Source organism: Diabrotica virgifera, chromosome 8, assembly GCF_917563875.1.
Source record: "Diabrotica virgifera virgifera chromosome 8, PGI_DIABVI_V3a".
Classification (NCBI taxonomy): Eukaryota; Metazoa; Arthropoda; class Insecta; order Coleoptera; family Chrysomelidae; genus Diabrotica; species Diabrotica virgifera.
Genome location: NC_065450.1, coordinates 223493654 through 223517487, shown reverse-complemented (window position 1 = coordinate 223517487; position 23834 = coordinate 223493654). Strand labels below are relative to the sequence as shown.

Here is a 23834-nt window from a genome sequence, read left to right as displayed (position 1 = left end):
TGAGAAAATGTTCGATGCCATATTTCGGGGACACACTATAGATGTATAGATTATTGGATAAATCAATAGAATATTATAGTCATACTTTCATTTCAAATTAGTTCATTTTTCTGAGAAATTAATAGTTTACAATATTTGCATTTCATTCCATTTCTATTACGCCAGTCAATGCGCGAGATTAAGAACAAGATATTACCTCCGAATTCTATCCTATGGATTTTAATGAAATTTTGGGAGTAGCCCAATCTCCTAATTCAATGTCTATCCTATATACTATGGCGTTTTTATCATGGGGGCGGTTCCCACCACTTCTCGGGGGTGGAACATTTTTATTTTCGAATTACATGGAGAAAAAGCAAGATTTTAAAGAAAATTTAAAAATGCATTCTTTAATTTGATCACATTTTCTTACAAAAACCATTCATTTTAAACCCGTTCAACTTTTTGAACGTGGAAATAACACTATATTAAAAGGTATTGCAGAAGAAAAACAATGCATTTAAATTCTGGTGGATAAGGGGTTAAATGTATGTACTTCTCATTTTTCCTTAAAGTACATTAGTCATATATTTTTTTTGCACCATATCTCGCTTAGTTTGAATGTAACCGACATTTAACGGTGCTCGTTTTAAAGGCCTTTTCAAACACTACAAAAGGCGTTGGTAGCACTATACACCTAAAACCTACCGTTCCTCTGTTATTTCAAGTTGAATACACCAATTTGAGCATACACCAAAAAACAAACTCTTTTCTCCTACCATATCTCTTTTTGTATTATAAATAGAACATTTACGAAGGAACGAATCTCTTTGTTATTTATAATCTAAAAAATGTTTGATATAGTGTTTTTAGTTCGATATATAGTTTTTAAGGTATTCACAAAAAACCGCTCGAAAAGGTGTCATTTTTCAATAAAAATGGCCAATTTTCAACTACGCATAACTCAAAAAGTATTGAGTTCTCAAAAAAAAGTATAGACCAGTTTTTGCTTAGAAATAGGTTCTCTAGCCACTTTCGTGCTTATTTTGACCAACAAATTTTCCACCCCCTTGAAGGGGTGGGAACCGCTCCAAGATAAAAAGCGCCATAGTATATAGGGTAGATTTTGTTTCTTGAGCAATTCCCTACTTTCTGTGAAAATATCAAGTACATCGATGTAGTAGGATGGAATTCGGAGCCAAATACCCTCATTGACTGCCCTATAATAATGCTCTGCTATCATAGCTTGAGAGAGGACACACACAAGATTATAGCAAAATTTCTATTTACTGTAACTTTTCGAGTTTTTGAGCTACGGCAACGAGTTTTATGTCATTGGAAAGGTAATTTTGCGTTCTTTCAAAATCGTTAAAAATATATAGGGCGTATCTAAAAAAATTAAGATTTTTTTTCATTTCCGGTTTAACCGGAAGCCATATTTTAGGTAAAAATTTTTATGATAATAGATAATAAAGTACCATATATGTCTGCAAAATTTCAAATTTTAGTGTCTATTACAAAGGAAGTTACGGACACTTGAATATTTTTTAATTTTTCAAATTTTTAATCGCATATAAGTCGACAATAATCAATTTTAGGGAAAAATGACAAGGGGCATTTTTTGCTCAGAATTACCCAAATTATCTAAAATAAAATTTTTCGAAATAAAAAAATTATTTTTGTGAATTTTTTTAAAAAAACTTGTTTAAACAATTTTTCGACCACGGCACCGCCCGGCACCCTGTGGATATGTTATAAGAACCTCTTTTTGAGTAAGTTTGTGCAAAAAATCGAATCGGAATAATTTCGCTAGCGGGGGCGACGATACTGCCCGGTCTAATAAACACGCTTAACAAAAATATCGATAACAATTCCCTTATCTTATCAACAAAAATCTACGATATCCCTATGAAGACGGAGATTAAAATTTCTGTTACGTCATTGATTTCAAAGATATCGTATAATGCACTAATAAAGTAGAGAGCAGAAGACAAATTTACAAAAGGTAAATATTCTATTGTTTTTCTAATAAAATATTAGTTTTTTAAGCCAGATTGTTTCCAATATTGCTATTATTGTATATTATATTTTCTTTTATTGTTTGTTCTATAGTCTTCAACATGTAGCCCAATAAACGACCATTTTGGAGTGTAATTTCCAGGGGCAACTCCGAATTGCATGAAAATTTGGATTTAGGTTCTACTTACCCCCCACTTCAAAGTTGAATTTGTCCCATTGGTTGCTTTTACTTGGGGAGTGAAAGTCACCCCTTCTCAGGGGGTGAAAATCGCGTGTTTAAAATAAGCCCGGAAATGAATAAATTTACCGATTGTAAGCAACTTTAGTTCTATAAAGTTTTTTACGTAAGTCAATACTTTTCGAGTTATTCGCGATTTAAAATGTTGATTTTTCGACAAAAAGACTACGTTTTCATACCGTTTTTCCCAAATTACTCAAAAAGTAAATATTTTATAGAAAAAATATTTGTATCAAAAGTGTAGCCTATAAAAAAACGAAAAAAATGGTGTACCAGTAAAGTCTACAAATTGAGTAGAAGCAAAGTTGTAGCTCATGAAAAATACGTTCTTATTCGTCTAATTCCAAATCGAATAATTCAACGCGAAATCGCCGAAGAAAGAAGCATTTTTCGGGAAAACCTTATTAACATTTTTAAAGTATGGAAAAAAGCTTATTATTTGTTTTTTACAAAAGTTTACAGCATCAAAAATAAACAAGTTACACTGAAAAAAAAAGTTGGCCCCTTTGTTTTTGGTAAAAAAAATCGTGAAAATCTCCCTCTATTTGCACCCTAAATGAAATTAATCGTTTGGCTTTACCATCTATTTTAACTGTATATGTATTGTTTATATGACCTGTAAGTTTGATTGGTTTGAAGTGCTTATTTTTAAAAACATTTGGTTTTATATTAAAAAAAATTTTTCTAAAAATTTTTGAAAACTTTCATTTTTTCAAAATAACTTAAAAAGTATTAGTGATAAGAAAAATCTTAACGAGTAAAAAAATGTAGGTTTTGCTATTATAAATATGGTAGCTTCATTTTGTTTCTCCGTAAGATAAAATTTAGTTAAGATATGGCTGTTCAAAATTTGCATACACTCGTGATTAGTGACCCATTCAAGCTTTCTCAATTATAACCCTTTCAAAAATAAACACTTTAAACCGGTGAGACTGACAGATCATATAAAAAATAGATAGGTAAGTAAATTGTTTGTAAAGCGGTAGCGATTAACTTCATTTGGGGAGCTAAACACGGCAAGATTTTCATGACTTTTTACAAAAAAAAAGAGGGCCAACTTTATTTTGAGCGTAACTCGCTTATATTTAATGGTAAAACTTTTGTTAACAATTAAAACAAAGCTTTTTATAAACACTTTAAAAAAGTTTAAATGGGTTTTTTCCGAAAAGTGCTTAATTTTTCGGTGATTTCACCTTGAAATATTCGATTTGGAATTAGACGAATAAGAACGTATTTTTCATGAGCTGCAACTTTGTTTTTATTTGATTGATAGACTTTACTGATACACTATTTTTTTGGGTTTTTTATAAGCTACACTTTTGCTAAGGGTATTTTTTTCGATAAAATATTTACATTTTGAGTTATTTGCGAAAAACCGTCTGAAAATGTAGTTTTTTTGTCGAAAAATCAACATTTTCAATGGCAAATAACTCGTAAAATATTGACTTACGTTAAAAACTCTATAGAGCAAAAGTTGCTTAAAATCAGGCAATTTATCCATATCCGGTCTTATCTTGAACGTATGTTTTTTCACCCCCGAGAAGGGGTGACAGTCAGAAGTAAAAGCAACCGACGGCACAATTTCAACTTTGAAGTGGAGGGTAAGTAGAACCTAAAGCCAAATTTTCATGCAATTCGGAGTTGCCCCTGAAAATTACACGGTATCGCCGAATTTTCCGTTCATTTACTGGGCTAATGGTGTAATATAAATATTTCGATACTTAAACATAATTGTGAAATTAACTAAGTTTAGCCACTATCTTTAGGTGATTAGTTTTTTTACATATTTCATAGAAGGCCTGTCCTATCTTTCATAGAAGTAGAGGGCCTGTTCCATTTTCTATCTAGCTCAATATAATATAATTAAATATATATAATTAAATAGTAATTAAAGTATTTGTGTTGTACATTGAAACAATTTATACAGAGAGGATCTAAATTCTGGAATAAATTTATTTTCTCTAAAATGGACGACTTTGGAGAAAAATCCCTGAAACCGGTCGATTTTTATTTTTAAATTACAATTGTTTGGCATATATTTCATACTAGTGACGTCATCCATCTGAACGTGATGACGTGATCAATGATTTTTTTAAATAGGAATAGGGGTCGTGTGGCACCTCATTTGAAAGGGTGTTCAATTCTCTATTCAGTAATATAAACTATAATATCATTATTTATACAGGGTGACTAAAAAAATAATTTTTTAATTAAATTAATTGACGCAAAAAGAAGAATGGATGTAATTTATTTAACTCACAATACATTGTACGGCTGTCAGTAAACAGAAAAAAAATGTTTATTTCACAAATAAACATTTCTTTTCGCTTAAATTAAATCACAAAACTGCCTCCCACATACCTCTTGGCAGTTTAAACATTTAGTATAAGCGAAAAGCCATGTTTATTTGCCAAATAAACATTTTCTTTTATTTTCTGACGGCTTAATCCAAAAATTATTATTTTGGCCACCCTATATAAATAATGATATTAATGTTTATATTACTGAATAGAGAATTGAACACCATTTCAAATGAGGTGCCACACGACCCCTATTCCTATATAGCCGGACTAGTATGAATTAAAGCCGGACCTGATTTTTTTCTAGTTTGAATAAATCAGTTGATTAGCTGGTAATAGTGTAACCATTGACCAAAATAAAAGACACATCGATCTGACCGTTTAAAAATTATGACGAATATAAATTTCTGTCAAAATCCGAAACTCGCCCTGTATATTATTAAACAAGGGGAGCAGACACTTTTTAATGGTCATTTGTTATTCCCCATAAGAGCTTCTATACGAGGTAGGAGTATGTACAGTTCCTCATGAGTCACCCTGTATATAGTTTTATATCTGTCTGGATCATTTTTGGGTTTTCTTTTTTAATATATATGTAGGATCTCATCTGTCGTACACAGATTTTTTCCTGATTAATTTTATCTGCCTTTAGGTGTTTATGCTTTACATTTTGAACTACATAGATACTTCTTTAATCTGTTTGATCGTTTGTTCTTCGTTCGATAATTGTAATTTATTTTTCTGCACTCTTTTGAGTTTGACTGCTCCTACTACTAGTCCATTCTTTCACGGTTTTTGCTCTAAATTTTAAAGAACCGCTTGGATTGACATGAAATTTGGCATACGTACATCTTACATGTCAAAGAAAAAAAGTGATGTTGTGCCGATGTGTGCTTTTGCTCTGGGGGTGACTTTCACCCCCTTTTGAGGGTGAAAAAATATATGTCCAAAATAAGTCCGGAAACTGACTAATTTTAAGTAACTTTTGTTCTATAGAGCTTTTTGCCAAGTCAACACTTTTCGAGTTATTTGCGAGTGAATATGTTTATTTTTCAACAAAATAACCACATTTTTAGACGGTTTTTCGCAAATAACTCGAAAAGTAATTATTTTGTCGAAAAAAACGTTCTTAGCAAAAATATAGCCTGTAAAAAAGTAAAAAAATGGCGTACGCGTTAGGTCTCTGGACCTCGTAGAACCAGATTTTATAGGCAATGAAAAATATATTCATATTCACCAAATTTCAAATAGAATATTTCGACGTGAAATATTCAAAAAATTAAGCACTTTTTGGGGAAAACCCATAATAACTTTTTTTAAAGTGTTTTAAAAAAGCTTTATTTCTGTTTTTATAAAAAAGTTTCTAGCATTAAATTTAAGCAAGTTACGCTCAAAATAAAGTTGGTCCCTTTTGGCAAAACAAAATCGGGAAGACCACCCCCTAATTAGCAACTTAAATGAAATTAATCGTTGCCACTCCACAAATTATTTTACTTATGTTGTGTTTATATGATCTGTAAGTTTCATCGATTCAAAGTGCTTATTTTTGAAAAAATTTCGTTTTAAAGTAAAATTTTTAAATATTTTAATTTTGAAAAATATGCTTTTTTTCAAAATAACTTAAAAATAGATACCAAAAGTCTCGAAAACCAAAAAAAAAGTCAGCATTGCTTTTCTGAATATCATGTATTTTTTTGTTTTTCTGTTAGACAAAAATTGATAAAGATTTGTTTGGTGTTTCTAAATTTGCATACATTCGTGATCAGTGACTCGTTCAACCCCTTTTAGCTACAGCCCTTTCAAAAATAAGGACTTTAAACCGATGAAACTTACAGATTGTATAAACAATACATACACGAGTCAAGAAACTTGTGAAGTCGTAACGATTAAGTTCATTTGAGATACTAATTAGAGGGTGATTTTCCCGATTTTTTACAAAAAAAAGGGACTAACTTTATTTTGAGAGTAACTTGTTTACTTTTGATGCTAGAAAGTTTTTTTATAAAACCAAAATGAAGCTTTTTTTAAACACTTTAAATAAGTTGTAATGAGTTTTCCCCGAAATGTGCTTCATTTTTTATTATTTCACGTTAAAATATTCCATTTGGAATTTGACGAATATGAACCTATTTTTCATTAGCTATAACTCTGCTTCTACTAGGTATAGAGACGTGATATATACACCATTTTTTAAAAAATTTTACAGTCTATATTTTTGCTAAGAATGTTTTTTCGACAAAATACTTATAGGTCTGGATCCCGCGTATGAAAAAAAAGTTGATTAATAGCAAGCTGAAAATTTGTTATTGGCTTAAGGGTGTCTAGTCGGACAAACATTAATATATGGGAACACTGGAACAGGGGAAGTTTTAACTGTGGAACAGGTTAAAAATTTGGAACGGTCAGACCACGAAAACGGCACATGTATTTTGTCCGACAGAACAGACTTAAACTCTCCGAACAGAGATTAAACTCTCATGCAAAAATCAGACTGCTATTTATCACCAAATTGGCGTTTTAATGAGTGGAACATGTAGAATATGTCAAATGACAGGAATTATGACAGGTGATAAATAGCAGTCTGATTTTTGCATGAGAGTTTAATCTCTGTTCGGAGAGTTTATGTCTGTTCTGTCGGACAAAATAAATGTGCCATTTTCGTGTTCTGACCGTTCCAAATTTTTAACCTGTTCCACAATTAAAACTGCCCCTGTTACAGTGTTCCCATATATCAAAGTTTATCCGACTAGACACCCTTAAGCTATTAACAAATTTTCAGCTTGCTATTAATCAACTTTTTTTTCATACGCGGGATCCAGACCTATTACTATTTGAGTTATTTGCGAAGAACCGTCTAAAAGCGTGGTTATTTTGTTGAAAAAATGAACATATTCACTGGCAAATAACTCGAAAAGTATTGTCTTAGTGAAAAAACTCTATAGAGCAAAGATTACCTAAAATTAGTCAGTTCATCCATTTCCGGACTTACTTTGGACGAATATTTTTTTCACCCCCAAGGGGGGGTAAAAACCACCCCCAGGGCAAAAGCACATATCGGCACAATATCACTTTTTTTCTTTGACTTGTTAGCTATATGTATGCCAAATTTCATGTCAATCCAAGCGGTTCTTTAAAATTTAGAGGTTTTGCAATATTTTACCGTTAAAGAACGTACTATACCTAGTTCAATACAGTAAGTAAAGTGTTTGTATTTTATATTGAAACCATTTATACATCATTAGTAGCAGTGTACCGTGTACCTAATCATATACCATAGGTACTAACATAATTGTGATACTTCCAGGCATAAAAGATGAACTTTAGGTTTACCATTGAAGATTTGCTTGCGAAAAAAAGAACTTCTATACAACATATTAATGTTATTAAGCAGTGGTTGCCCACAACCACTGAATCATACATACCATCTTCAATACACGATGAACTGATTGCTCTGTTTTTAATGTCACGACAAAATGACATCGATCTGACGAAAGAGTGTATCAAATCTCATTACGGCTTAAGATACGAGGCACCTGAGATGTTTGATGGCAGAAATCTTGAAAGAATAGATATTCAAAAGGCTCTTAATACATTGTAAGTATTTCCACTATAATAAACATTTTTTACTATCCTACTATCGGTTTACAGCATTCTCCGACGCCTGTCGACTACTAACCGTCATTCTTCTCAGTTTAACCAGGATCTACGAAAAAAGGTCGCCAACAATTGGTCGAGCGAAAAAATGTCGCGCACATTTGAGCGCGTATCAAAAGGTCGCCGGCGAAAAAACAGCGCCGACGAAATAAGGTCGCGTGCAATTGATCGCGCGAAAAAAGATCGCGTCAGAAAATATGTTTTCATTTGCATACTTTAACTTTCCTTCACACTTAATCCAGGCTTAGGTCAGATTTAGATGATGCAATAGAACTAAAGGATTGCTGTTAAATAATGACCCAAACAGTTAAATATTTTCTTATTAGTCATTTTAACCTATTGGTAAAAAATATTTCGTCAACCCAATATTGACTTCTAAATGACTTTAGTTTTATTTTCCACTTTAAATAATAGGAAAATAATTGGAAGTAAATAATCCTATTTGAAATTGATCATGTAAAATGTTCGACCAATTTAATGGTCGAATTAAGGTAATTTTAACTGTAAATGTTGTAGGGAAAGTACCTAGAGGTATTATTTCACGACTTGGCAGTGTCGCAAAATTTACCCTTGGTTATTTAAGAGTAAGTTTTAATATAAGCTTAATATATTTTACAGGGTATATACTACATATAGATAGGGTAGGATAAGGGCTACCATCTTTATTAAAATAAAATTTCCCAAATAAAATAATGATATTGTGGTTAAAAATTATATAACAGGCACAATTTCATTAATACATTGTCACTGGTGAGTACTTATTGAAGATATCATAGTTAAAGAATACATTTATATTAATAACAGATTTGCATACTTTAACTTTCCTTCACACTTTATCCAGGCTTAGGACTGGCAGTTAGTAACTGGCGTGTTTAAAAGTTTTTTTAATTTTAATACCTTTCTGAATTTAGATCCATATATTAAAATTATTCACGTAGAACAAAAAAAATACTTTCTTCATGTTAAAAATTGTTCAATTTTCAAGTATATTCACTTGAATAACCTGAAAATACCATATGAAATAATTTCCCATTCTCCTATATTTCCCATCTTCCTACACATCCAAAATACATTAAAAAGTATTTAGATATACGTTATTTTTCCCATCTTCTTATACATCCAAAATACATTAAAAAGTAATTAGATGGAATTCCAAGACTAATCGGCTCATAATGCATAAAGTTAAAGTATGCAAATAGAATTTCTTTAGAACCTTTTTGAAAACCAATTGAATGGTTTTAATAATGTAAAACATGACGCGATCTTTTTTCGCGCGATCAATTGCACGCGACCTTATTTCGTCGGCGCTGTTTTTTCGCCGGCGACCTTTTGATACGCGCTCAAATGTGCGCGACATTTTTTCGCTCGACCAATTGTTGGCGACCTTTTTTCGCGACACCGTTTAACCATAGACCTGGAGAGATTTCTCTTTCCTCTAGTCTTCTCTTCAATTCCCTCCCTCCAGCTTCGTCTCTGCCTTTCAATTTTCCTTCTCTTTTGTGGTGTCCATACCAAAATCTGTTTAAGGATGCTGCCATCTGCCATTCTCTGTACATGGCCTTGCCATATTAGTTATTTTGTTTTTATGCCATCAATTATTGTATGTGTGACTCCCATCATTTCTCCTATTCTCTCATTTGGTATCCGATCTCTCCTTGATTTGCCTGTTGCTCTTCTTCAGAAGTCCATTTCTGTTACTAGTAATATTTTCTCTGTTCTTTGTTTCAGTGGCCAAACTTCACTGCCATATGTGATTACACTTTGAAGTATGGTATTGTATTTGAACTGTTTGTTCGCTTTAGATATTGTTTGGTCCCAATAAGAATGCCGTTAATCATGAATATGGCTTTTCTACCCTATATATTTCTTTCTTTTATAGCAGCATCGAGTGTTCCATCTTGAGTTATCTTCATGCCCATAAACTGGGTATAACCATTTTTTAAATTTTATTTAAGTCCAATGAGTACAGCAATCTTTTCATATTGCACACCTAGATCTAAAGAGAGTTAAGTCAAAGATATGTGAAATTGAGTTAAGCTCACCATTTAATTCCCTGTACGGATACCTATCGATCAATAAAAGAGATTTAAAAATGTGTGCAAAATTCAACGCTAGATGGCACCTAGAGTCTCTTTTGTTAAACGAGCGAGCCAGATCCCACCGCGCATAAATGGGAACAATGCTAGATATAATCAGAATTACAAGCGGAGTGCAAGTGTCCTCCGTAAAAAATATGGTGTTATTTTGAGTTGTACCTGTTTAGTTGAAATTCGAAGCAGTAATATTTTGAGTTGTCACCTTTTAAATGGTTAGTGCTAATTACAAGGATACAACAATTTGAGTTAAACATGTATCGCTGGCAAGGTAACTAAAGATTTTATTTTTATTTTTAGTTGTTACCCTACTCTTGAAACATTTTCGATATTGTAGTTGTGTCTGTTTTGCTGAGTCATATTTGATACTTCCTTTTTTCTGTAAAATCTTATCAAAATAAACTTATTTCGTTATTGACGATTCGAGTTTGTAGGTCGTATTACAGTTTAACGTTTATCTTATCATTAACAATACTGGTTCTTCTTTTACTGCCAATTTTTCAAGTTGGATCCGTTTAGATGGTTTCTGACAAATGTATCTTTACAACATAGCCAAAAAGATTAAAAAAAATGTTTTTTGTGGGCTTTCTAAATTGATTTGTGGCACATAACTCTGTAAGTTAGTAAAATAAACATTGAATATTTCAGGAAAACAATGAATCGCCGGCGATTGCTAGTAAGTATGGTAGAAGAACAGTATAAATAAAATATCACTCCTATAACTTCTAGTCAACATGCAACCGTGGAAGATAACTTGAAGATGTCATCAAGTGATAAAGTTCCATCCAAAGAAACTCATGCTGTTTTGACACCGGTTAATACATCTATCCCTAGCACGTCTAAACAGCAGCCCCGGACTATTATATTTTACTTCTTTGGAGCGATGAAAGTGATATTGACAACTAAGATAAAGATCCTAATTTGCAATTGTTAAACAAAAATGCGCACCCACCTAAGGTCGTACCTTCATCATCATCGGCAACTTGATCCAGCAGCAGCAGCTCCAGTGCATCGGATACCGAAGATGATAGTGACAAAGTTGGCCCAGAAGGTGTTATGGTTCCTGAAACTGCTACTGATATTGAGATAGATAAACTACCCTGTCAAAATCTAAAACACTAATTCTAGCAAGAATTGTTGGACCACCCTGTGGAGACAAATGTCGCCTAAAATGCAAAGATAAAGTGGACAAGATGTCAAGACAACAGAACTTTGATGAATATTGGGCCCTCGGTGATCTTGGAAAGCAAAAAGAATTCTTAGTACGCCACTCGCAACAAATAAAGTCTAAATATCGGTACTTAAGTACACACAATTTTAGAGCTCCCAACAATCCCTTTTACTTCGAGATTAATGGATCCAAAATACAAATATGCAAGGCATTTTTCAAATAAACTCTTGATTTGAGCAATAAAGCGATAAAAACAGCATATTCGAAGAAAACAAAATTAGGTATTATTCAAGCCGATTTAAGAAGAAAACAATAATCATTATCCAACCAAAAAGTCACTTCGTTCTAATTAAATGAACAATGCCTCTTCAAAAGAGAGGCAACTACAAACTTAATTCACCAATACAGGCTTAACTCAAGTTAGTATAACAAATATAATAGAAAGAAGCCGCTATAGGTGAAATTTCTTAATCATTTTAGGCACGATGGGACCCTATAACTTAAATAGTAGAACCTAAAAGAAAACGTTTGAACACTGTGCCGTCACTTTTCAGTGGCACATGCGTCGACAATGGCGCATCAAACTTTCCACTTATGGACGGGATAAATAAATTAAAAGTTAACAGAACTTACTAACAGAATTAATTTTTTTTTAATTTTTTTAAGTTCTATGTGATTAACACATAGGATTCATCGTGATTTTAACCCACCACCCCCTTCCCCCTGCCCCCACCATCAAAAACTTCATTTTTCGTTTTTATTTTTTTTTTGTGGGATGCAATCAATTTTAAAATTTCAAAAAATTCACACGCATAGTTGAGGCTTTTGTAAAACATGCCTATTTTTTATAGGCCCATAGGTAGAGTTTACATAACCTCAAAAAATTAAAAGAAATTTTTTTTTCAAAAAAGCGTATAACTTTTTTTGAGGAAAAGCTGCCGGTCTAATTTTTTCTTAATCTTGTGTGTTTTATCAAACACTATATTTTAAATTTTTTTCAGATTTTTCCGTAAGTCTCCCCACCTTCAAAAATCCGAAAAACTGTTTTTTGGGGGGTTTTGGGGGATTTTCCCTATTTCATAGACTTTATAATATATCAAATCAATTTTGTTTTTATAGGTTATATGTAACTTGAAGTAACTGAGTTCTCTAGAATATTTAAAAATCAGAAAAACACGTTCAAACCCCCCAAAACCCCTTTAAAAACAGTTTTTTGGATTTTTGAAGGTGACCAACGTTACAGAAAAATCTGAAAAAAATTAGAAATATAGTGTTTGATAAAATACATAAGACTAAGAAAAAATTAGATCTGCAGCTATCCCCAAAAAAAAGTTATATACTTTTTTTCAAAAAAAAAATTTAAAATTTTTTTAAAGTTATGTACACTCAACCTACAGGTCTATAAAAAATAGACGTGCTTTATAAAACCCTTAACTACGCGTGTAAATTTTTTGAAATTTTAAAATTGATTGCATCCCACCAAAAAAAAAATAAAATCGAAAAATAAAGTTTTTGATGGTGGGGGCTGGGAGAAGGGGGTGGTGGGTTAAAATTACGATGAATCTTATGTCTTAATCACATAAAACTTAAAAAAATGAAAAAAATTAAATTCTGGTAATTAGGGAGGGTATTTTTTAATTTATGTATCCCGTCCATAAGTGGAAAGTTTGATGCGCCACTGTAGACGCATGTGCCACTGAAAAGTGACGGCACAGTGTTCAAACGTTTTCTTTTAGGTTCTACTATTTAAGTTATAGGGTCCCGTCGTGCCTAAAATGATTAAGAATTTTCACCTATAGCGGCTCTTAGTCTATAAATATATTAATAAGCAAAAGGGAAATAATTCAAAAATGTCGATTTTTAGCCTTAAAACGTGTATTAAACATTAAAGTACTTCAACATAATATTCTGGTGTATAAATAAAGCAAATCATAAAAACAAAACACTCCCGCAGTTTACATGGACACCGAAAACAGTTTTTCGTGTTTTTTGAAAAAATTGCTTTTTTGACTTAACTCTCTTTAGATCTAGGTGTGCGATATGGAAAATAAGCATTTTTCTTCACGTGTCATATCAGAATTATCTAACGTTGGCGATCACCAATGCTAAATCTTCTCGATCTTCTTCAAAATGGAATAATTGTCCTACATTTGTATCTGAGTCCATTCACGAATTTGTTTTAACCAAGAAACTTCTTCCTACATTTCTACAGCTCTCTATTTTGCCTTTAAGGATCAGTTTTAGTATTCTATATCGATTTTCTATCACTATATGTCCCAGATAAGACATTTTTTGATGATTAACAGCCCTCTAGCAGTTCTCTACCTTTGTTGACAGTCCTTACTAGTTCCTCAGTAGTTTTTCTTGGTGTCCAAGATAGTTTCAGCATTCGTCTATAAACCCACATTTCCAATCTTTTAATTCTATTCATGGTCGACACTTTTAGTGTCCACACTTCTGCACCATACAAAAATACATACCAAATATAGGACTTAACCATTATTTGTCTTAGTTCTAAACTGAGGTGATTATTGCGAAGAAATAGCTTAATTTTCAAAAAAAAAGTAGTTTTAGTCATTGCTATTGGCATGACGACCTCTTGTGGATTTCGGCGGAACTAAAATTGATGCCTTTTTTTTATTGCCCTACTATAATGGGGGTTTTTAATGTCAAATTGTTGTCAGTATTTTCGAAAATCAATATAATTAATAAATTTTTCCGTCGACCGTCCATTTATGATCAATTTTAACACCCTCAAAATTATTGATTAATGACCCCTATTAATGAATGATTTTCTATTAATGAACGATTTCATTATAGGCAACACAACATACATTGCTTGCATACATTAATTAAACGCTCTGTGATTGGCAGTGACCTGTGGTGTAGGCAACCAAACATATACCTCTTCATATTCCCACTAAAAAATTTAAAATCAAGTAGCCGCTGTTAGTACTATCTGTCATTGCATGTATGTCATTATTTAATTTATTGTTTAAAATTCTGTGTATTTGAAAAATCAAAGATGGATATATCTTTATTTCTGAAAAGTACGGTCGACGGAAAAGTTTTGTAACGAACTTGTGAATTAAAATGGCGATTAACAATCTCGAACATCAACGCGCTCGCTCCGCTCACGCGTTAAAATATCTCAATTGTTAATCGCCCTTATTAATACATTTAATTAAAAGCTTACAAACCTTTTATCAAAAGTGTTCTTATTTGTATGTTGTGTTGCAGAATATTTGGAGTAAATTTAGAAGGAACACCTTCTTTTTCATTCGACTGCTTGGTAGAATAATCGATGGGACTACTAAATTTCTCACTTTATTGATTTTCCAAAATGCTGACAATGATGTTCGTGGATTTAGACAAATCCACGAGAGGTCGTCATTGTGGCTTAACATCTCCAATTCTTTGTTTTATTTCTATGTCTAAATCTATTTGGTCCGTAATGGCAGTTCCCAAAATACGTCATTTGGTGAACTTTTTCGACTTGAACTCCATTTCATTGAAGCTCTGCATCTGGATGTGGGTTACGACCAAGGAATAAAAATTTTGTTTTGTTTGAGTTTATTTTAATGCCCATTTTCTCTCCTACTTCGTGAATTCGATCAAACAGAATTTGGAAATCTTCAATACATATTTTCTGACAGAATTACTGTTTCGTCAACGTACCTAATTAGATTAAGTAGTTCCTCGCACCAGCGTAGATAAGGGGGGGTACTGGGGGACAGTACCCCCCCCCCTAAGAAGCATAAAATGAGTTCGTGTTATGTTTGTTTAATTATATGTTGACTTGTATTTTTTTATTATTGACTGATATAGACAGGTTTTCAATGATTTTTTTTGTTACTTCTGTATTTACTTGTGTAAATAAACTTAAATAAAAGTTCAAATTTACCTAGCTGTTTGAGCGTGGTACCTGGCGCAAAAAATTGCTCTCGGCACTTAAAATAAGATACTAAGTACACCCCATAGAAAAAAAACCTATCTACGCGCCTGGTTCCTCGTTGGTTTTTATTCCATACGGTTGTCTCTCAAGTGCCTTTTTGAATAACTGGTCCGAGTAAACTTTGAACAATGTTGGCGACAAAATGCAACCTTGTCTAACTCCTCGTTGTATAGAGATTTCGTCGGTGTAGTTATCTTCAAATTTTTACGATAGCAGTTTGATTCCAGTAGAAATTTTTAATGACTCGAATATCTTTGTCATCTATTTCTATACAGGGTGTCCAGAAACTCTACCGACAAACGAAGACAGGAGATTCCTCAGATAATTTTAAGACAATTTATCCAAATTCATCTAGTCCGAAAATGCTTCCTAAGGGATCTAGAGCTCTTTGAAGATGGCGTCTTGTAATTAGTTTTTCTTAAATACCTCCAGAACGCTTCTAGTTAGAAAAACGAAAATTGGTACACGTATTTATCTTCCAGAGATAAATCGATGTTATCCATTCTGAATTTCCAGTGCCAGTCATAGGTGTCCGTTTTGGGTGGGGCAACGGTTATTTTATCACATAACTTTTTTGTCTTTAAATATTAAGCGTTTTTGATACTGGATTATTAAATTGTGAGGTATTCTAGTACTAAAAGGTACTCTTGTTTTAAGTCGGTAGGACACACCGTTTTCTAGAAAAATCGATGTGAAAATTTTTCTTTCCTGAATTTGAAAAAAATAATTGAAAAAAATTTTCAAAAAAAAACGGTTTATTTTACCAACTTAAAGCAAGACTAACTTTTAGTACTAGAATACCTCATAATTTAATAATCTAGTGTCAAAAATTCTTAAAAATTAAAGACAAAAAAGTTATTCGATAAAATAACCGTTGACCTACGCAAAACGGAAGCATATGACCGGTATTCTAAATTCGCAATTTATGAAATCGATTCATCTCCGGAGTATAAATAAACGTACCAGTTTTCGTTTTTCTAAATAGTTTTTTGTTGATATTTTTTTTTGATATTCAAAAAACGAAAAATTTTCAACTATTTATAATGGGAAATTCGCCACAATTTACCAAAAAAATAATTTTATAACGTTTCGACGCCCAAATCGGGTGTCGTTGTCAAAATACAAGATACTACTAATTAAACAAAAATGTTGTTGCTAAGTAAAATATTCTTCTAATAATTTATTTAATCTGACTCATTTATATTGGCAATTGAGACGTATATTATACATTTTAAAGTAGAAGACTTTAAAATGGTATCGTCAATATTTATGAGTTGCGTTATATTTAAGTATTGAAATATATTGAAATTATAATTATTATATTTACTGCGTTATATTTATTTATTGAAACCCGATTTGGGCTTCGAAACGTTAATAAAATCTTTTTTTTTTTTGGTAAATTGTGGCTAATTTCCCATTATAAATAATTGATTATAAAAATGCCACAAGGAAATAGCTTCAGAACAACATTGAAAAATTTTCATCCTATCGATTTAAAATAAGAGTTCCTTTTAGTACTATAATACCTTACATTTTAATAACCCAGACACAAAAATTCCTAAAAATTAAAAACAAAAAAGTTGTGCGATAATATAACTGTTGCCCTACCCAAAACGGACGCCTATGACCGGTACTAGAAATTTGCAATAGATGGAATCGATTTATCTCTGGAGAATAAATATGTGCACCTATTTTCGTTTTTCTAAATAGAAGCGTTCTGGAGATATTTAAGAAAAACTAATTACCAGACGCCATCTTCAAATAGCTCTAGCTCCTTTGGTTTTAGTAAGCATTTTCTGACCAGCTGAATTAAGTTAAGTTGTCTGAAAATTATCTGAGGAATCTCCTGTCTTCGTTTGTCGGTAGAGTTTCTGAACACCCTGTATATTTTAGCAGCTGCATTAATTTTACACGTTGTACTTTATCGAATGTCTTTTCGAAGTCCACGAAGCATGCAAATACATATTTTCTTTGATTGCGGCATTTTTTAAAGGATATTTAGCACAAAAAGTGCCTCTTTGGTTTCCAATAAGGATTTACTTTGTTAAATCTAATGATACTTGTATAATAGAAAGTGGCTCCAGTGAGTAACCTCCTTAAAACGTTCTTAATCTCCATCCATAAACATGTGTACATTACAGTTTTCTGTTTTAGGAGACTTGTAAGCATCCCAAGAAGAACAGAAGATAACTATCTTGTTCTATATGCTAGTGTCAGAGACACTGATTTTTTTAGCTTTGAACTACATCCTATCATGACAGCGTCATTAATGCTCTTTGATATAGAACATCACACCCACCCTCCCGATGGGGTTATTATACTAGCGGATTTGAAAGGGGTAATAATAATATTATAATCTAGATAATAATATAGATCTTTCGTTCTTCTCACCAAGGTGCCGTTCGTTTTTGCGTAGGCAAAAGTAGGGTGAAGGTCAATGTCGACGGAATAGATCTGGAAAGAGTAACAAAAATAACGTACCTTGGAAGTAATCTTGATGAATCTTGGGACCACTCACTAGAGATAAGGATACGCCTGGAAAAGGCACGTACAGGAAATACAGTCCAGGACTCGACATCATAAAGTAAGACCAAGAACACATAGCAGCAAAGTAGGTGATCCTCAATGCCAATTTTAGATCTCTGATACATAACACCTTGGACATCCTTCTAAAACGGCTCTGGCCTGTTCTATCCTAGATCTAATTTCGCCATGACTTCCTGCGTCACAATTTAATTGCTGTCCAAGGTAAACGATTTTATCAACTTGCTCAAGTTTGGTATTATTTACATGTATTATATAGACGGTTTTATATGCTTTTTGTTTACTTATTACGAGAATTTTGATTTTCGGTATGTTCAGATCCAGACCTGCCTCCCTACAACTCTCAACGACACTATCAAGTAGTGTTTGCAGATCTTTTTGCCTAGAAGCTAGGAGTACTGTATCGTCCGCATATCTCAAATTATTGATGACTTCACCTTTCACAATTATTCCTTCTTGTTTTTCAGAAAGTTTATTTCTGAAAATTCTTTCTGAATAAACGTTGAAAAGCAGTAGTGACAAGAGGCATTCCTGCTGTACTCCTCTTTTAATATTAAGTGATGATGTTTTAATGATGAACATAAGATTCGCTGATGACACCGTTATAATGGCAGACACCCTGGAATCTCTACAAGAATTGTTAAATAGAATTAACGATTATTGCATTCGATATGGACTCAAAATAAACAAGAAAACAACTAAATTTATGATTGTCTCAAAAAGACAACAAGGAAATGAAAGGTTAATACTAGAGCAAACCCAAATAGAAAAAGTAAAGACATACAAATATCTGGGAACTTGGGATGATGACAAAAATGACCAAAGTAAAGAAATTAAAGTCCGAATTGAGACTGCAAGGCAAGCATTTATAAAAATGAAGACACTGCTTACAAACAAAGACCTTCAGTTGACCCTCAGATTGAGGGCTCTAAGATGCTACATATTTTCTATATTACTATACGGAATGGAAGCTTGGGCATTGAAGAGAAAACACATAAGAAAAATAGAAGCGTTCGAAATGTGGTGTTACAGAAGAATATTGAAAATTCAGTGGGTTCAAAGGATTACCAATGTTGAAGTGCTACGAAGTTTAAATAAGGAGTTAGAAATTATGAACAGTATAAAAACAAGAAAACTGGAATATTTGGGTCACATTACCAGAGGAGAAAAATATGCGTTGCTGAGAATTTTTATGCAAGGAAGGATCCAAACAAGCAGAAGCATAGGAAGAAGATGCATCTCCTGGCTGAGGAACCTTAGAGAATGGTTTAACTGTAGTTCGTTACAACTGTTCAGAGCAGCAGCCAACAAAGTGACCAAAGTTGGTATCCAACCTCCGATAGGAGATGGAACTTTAAGAAGAAGATGATGTTTTATGATGATGATGTTTTATGAGTTATGAGTTATTGTTTTATGCTTTGTTATATTTAGGGAGCGGATTTTATGCTAAATGCATATTGCATGCATATTTCGCATATTTGAGAACTTTACTAAGTTTTGCGTATTTTTAAAGAAACATGCATATTTTGTGCATATTTAAAAACATTTAAGTCCAAAAAAAATTTAAATTTTTTAATTCAACACAAAATATTTCCCCGCACAAGCTGTTGTATCAATTCGAAAACTACCTGAAGAGAGATGGCTCATTCACTGCCTTTTCATTTTTTCTTAGAAAATATCCAATATTTACACAAAGTACTTATAGTGCATATAACGCCGTTATAAAATGATTGTAGGATGTTAAAATGATGAAGGATGGTTTACCGGGAAAGCCGAATTTTATTTACTTTTATTACATTTAGTACAATTTCTATCCCAATTTAGTAGGTACCTATAATTCTGGCGATTCTTTTAAATCCCCTATTAAGAGAATTTGCACCTTTAACCATAGTTTTACGATTTTCTAACAGAAATTGCAATATTCATGCTTTAGATCAGATCCCATCTTTAAACGGCTTTACAACTTTGGAGGACATATGCGAAATTTTTAATGGAAATTTTGAAATTGATTTTGGTGCAGAATTTTCGGCTTTAACAAGTTATTTTAAATACGCCCAAATTTCTTCTGTTAATGTTGAAAGGAGTTTTTCAAGTTATAAAAATATTTTATCTGATCAAAGAAAATGTTTCCTTATAAAAAATTTGGAAAAACACATTGTAGTGAATTATAATCGAAGATCTAACCATCAAAATTAACGCACCACCTTAAAAATTGGACATTTTTGATGTCTCGTATTTCCTAAACCTGTTGTCGTAAATTTTAGTGATTTTTTCAGTATATTAAAGCTTTATTCTTCAAGAATATTGATTTAATAATATTATTGCTAAACAAGTAAGTGTCATTGTATACTGGGTGTAACAATGATAGTGTGTTTTCTCCTCAAAGTTTGGAACACCCTGTGGAATATTCTAGCGTATATAAAATATTTAAATTAAAACTCAACTGTAGTAGCCTTAGGTCTTCTTCATATTTTGCTTTTTGATTTATTCGATTATATGGGATAATAAAAAAGTTATGTACTTTAACAACTAGCCATGTTATTCATCAATACAGGGTGTTTCTAAATAAGTGCGACAAACTTTAAGGGGTAATTCTGCATAAAAAAATAATGACCGTTTGCTTTATAAACATATGTTCACAAATGCTTCGTTTCCGAGATACGGGATGTTGAATTTATTCTTACAAACTGACTATTTATTTATTGCTGTAAAACCAGTTGAGATATGCAAATGAAATTTGGTAGGTTTTAAGAGGTAGTTATTGCGCATTTTTGACGTACAATTAAGAATTTTATATTCACCATTGGCGTGCATACGGGATGTATCTAAAAATTTTATACCAGTATGCACGCCAATGGTGAAAATAAAATTTTTAATTGTATGCCAAAAAATGCGCTATAGATACCTCTTAAAACCTACCAAATTTTATTTGCATAGCTCGACCAGTTTTAGAGAAATAAATAAAACGTCAGTTTGTCAGAGAAGATTCAACATCACGTATCTCGGAAACAAAGCATTTGCTGACATATGTTTATAAAGCAAACATTAAAATGTAAAATTACCCCTTAAAGTTTGTCGCACCTATTTAGAATCACCCTCTACTGTTGACGAACATGGCCAGTTGTTAACGTACCTAACTTTTTCATTATTTAACATTAGCGAATGAACTAAAAATCAAAATGTTAAGAAATCCTAAGGCTATAGTTAAGTTTTAATTTAAATATATTATATACGCTAGAATATTCCACAGGGTGTTCCAAACTTGGAGAAAAAAGCACACTATAATTGTTACACCCGGTATACAATGATACTTACCTGTTTAGCAATAATATTATTACATCGATATTCTTAAAGAATAAAGCTATAATGTACTAAAAAAATCTCTCAAATTGGACAACAGGTTTAGGAATTACGAGACATCAAAATGTCCCATTTTAAAGGTGGTGGGTTAATTTTGATGCTTTGTGTATATATAGTAATATTGTTATTTTATTTTAAATAGGTAACTATTGGTATCAGTTTTTGTAAAAATGTGAATAAATTGCATATATAAAAAACAATGATTTTATTTAAAAGATAATAAATAAGATAGCCGCCCCTCCTTATAAAAGAACCCCCTAGAATAAAATAGAACAGAAAATTTGTGGTTTCTCGAAATGCGCATTTTTTGAATTTTTGTGCATATCTTGCGCATATTTCGTAATTTTTTACTGCATATATATGCGCATATTTCATCAAAATTGATCGCATATAAATCCGCTCCCTAGTTATATTAATATTAATTTATTTATTTTATTTTTAGTTTGGGGTTATGCATGTTTTCAAACTATGGCCAGAGTCCTTAAGAAAATTTTTTACGTATTTGGGAAGGGGTCTGCCTTATCCATTTATAGGATTGCATTTTATTAACGGGAACTTTTTTCTGGCACAATTAATCAATATTCTGGTTGCGATTATTGACCCGGATATTGTAAGGAGGGTAAGTATGTTAATAAACAGTAAATAAAAAATAAAAAACTCAAACATACAAAGACCAAGATATAGAGACTAACCAAAGCTGAGACGACTTGAAGCCAACCTATACATTGAGATCTGGATACACCAATCGTGGTATACTCGTTTCACAAATTCTAGCCCCAACTGTCTGGTAATATTGGTAACTCATTTTTTTATTCTTCTTATTGAGTGCCATCTTCTATTCAGTTTTGAAATCTCTTCTTCTTCTTCTGTACGTGCCATCTCCGCGACGAATATCATTGCTATTCTCACTTTCGACACTACAGCCCGAAAGAGTTCAGTTGAGCTGCATCCAAACCATTCTCTGAGATTTCTCAGCCAGGACATTTTTCTCCTACCTATGCTGCGCCTTCCTTGAATCTTTCCCTGCATAATTAATTTTAGGAATTCGTATCTGTCACCACGTGTTATATGACCCAAGTATTGTCTTCTTCTTCTTCTTCGCGCGACTAGGATTACTCCTGTTTGTCTGCCTCTTATTCTGTTTCAGTTGTTGTTGACTGTACATTGTCTTTCCACCTTTTTGGCGGCCTTCCAACGGGTCTTCTGCTATACGGCTTGTTGTTTTTACAGATGTTCGCTAATCTATCTGGTTCCATTCGATTTACATGTTCGTTCCAGTTTTTCTTTCTTGTTTTTATCCACCAGTTAATATTTTGAATTTTGCAACGTTCTCGTATACTTATGTTGCTTTGTCTGTCTCTTAATGATATGCCCGCTATTGATCTTAATACTTTCATTTCGATATTGTTGATTTGTTGTTTCGTCTTTCTTGTATCGGTCCCTGTCTCCGCTGCATATGTTAGGATAGGTCTTACTGTTGTCTTGTATACTTTTATTTTGATTTCCATGGTCAGATATTTGTTTCTCCATATGGTTTCTCGGAGGCAACCACTTACTCTTGCCGCTTATATTCCTGTCACTAGTGATCTCTACTCCTAGGTAATTGAATTTCATTACTTGTTCTACAATTTTGCCGTCTATTTCTAACTTGCATCTACGCGGCTCTTTACTTATCCCTATACATTTAGTTTTTTCTACCGATATTCTCATATTACATTTATTTGCTGTGAGATTGAAAGTGTGGAGCTGCCTTTGTAGGTCATCCCCGTTATCAGCAATTAGTACTGCATCATCGGCATAACATAGTATCGTGATTTTATGCGCTCCCATGTGGTATCCATGTCGTTTTCTGAATTATTTGATTTATCATCATATTGAATAACAATGGGCTGAGCGAGTCTCCTTGGCGGATTCCTCCCTTTAGTTCTATGCGTTCTGTTTCTCCTGTTGACATTATAACTCTGGTCTTGTTGTTCTTGTTAATTTCCTTAATTAGCCTTATTTTCTGGTGGTCTATTTGTTCAGCTTGTAATAAATTTAAGATATCATTTCGCCTCACCCTGTCAAAAGCACTTTTTAAATCTACAAAGCACATGTATGCTGGTTTTCCATATTCAATAGACTTTTCTACTATTTGCCTGATAATAAAAATTGCATCTATTGTGCTGCGGTTCTTCCGGGAGCCTTGCTGTTCATCTGCCATATTCGCTTTTTCCTCGATTTTATCTTTTATGACTGCCGTCAACAATTTTAAGTATTGAAGTTTTCTTATTTTGATGGAATCCAGTATCTCCCTGCTGTTCTGTATTCTCCTTAGTACTTCCTCATTGGTCACTCTGTCCGGGAGATTCTCAGCATTCTTCGATACGTTCACATCTCAAATGCTTCCAATCTATTGAGGCATTGTTTATTTAGAGTCCATGTCTCCACACCATATAAAAGAACAGAAAATACATAACATTTTAGTACTCGCTTTCTAAGATTTAGGCTGAGGTCTCTACTACATAATATTTGTTTCATA

General features: G+C 32.6%; 1 protein-coding gene across 1 annotated transcript; it reads left to right on the top strand.

The window, feature by feature from the left end:
- The first annotated feature begins 1893 nt into the window (after positions 1-1893).
- LOC114341543 (uncharacterized) lies at positions 1894-21974 on the top strand. The gene is made up of 4 exons (XM_050657520.1): positions 1894-1984; positions 7841-8130; positions 17564-17747; positions 21756-21974. The coding sequence occupies exons 2-4, from the start codon at positions 7850-7852 to the stop codon at positions 21957-21959; spliced, it is 669 nt and encodes a 222-aa protein (XP_050513477.1). The 5' UTR covers positions 1894-1984; positions 7841-7849; the 3' UTR covers positions 21960-21974.
- Positions 21975-23834: the final 1860 nt, after the last annotated feature.

What these genes read in the sequence shown, in the direction of transcription:
- LOC114341543 (XM_050657520.1), top strand. Translation starts at nt 7,850, where the DNA reads ATGAACTTTAGGTTTACCATTGAAGATTTGCTTGCGAAAAAAAGAACT. An exon ending in CAAAAGGCTCTTAATACATT is followed by an intron (nt 8,131 to 17,563) that starts GTAAGTATTTCC and finishes TTTCTGTTTTAG; the next exon opens with GAGACTTGTAAGCATCCCAA. An exon ending in TACTAGCGGATTTGAAAGGG is followed by an intron (nt 17,748 to 21,755) that starts GTAATAATAATA and finishes TTTTATTTTTAG; the next exon opens with TTTGGGGTTATGCATGTTTT.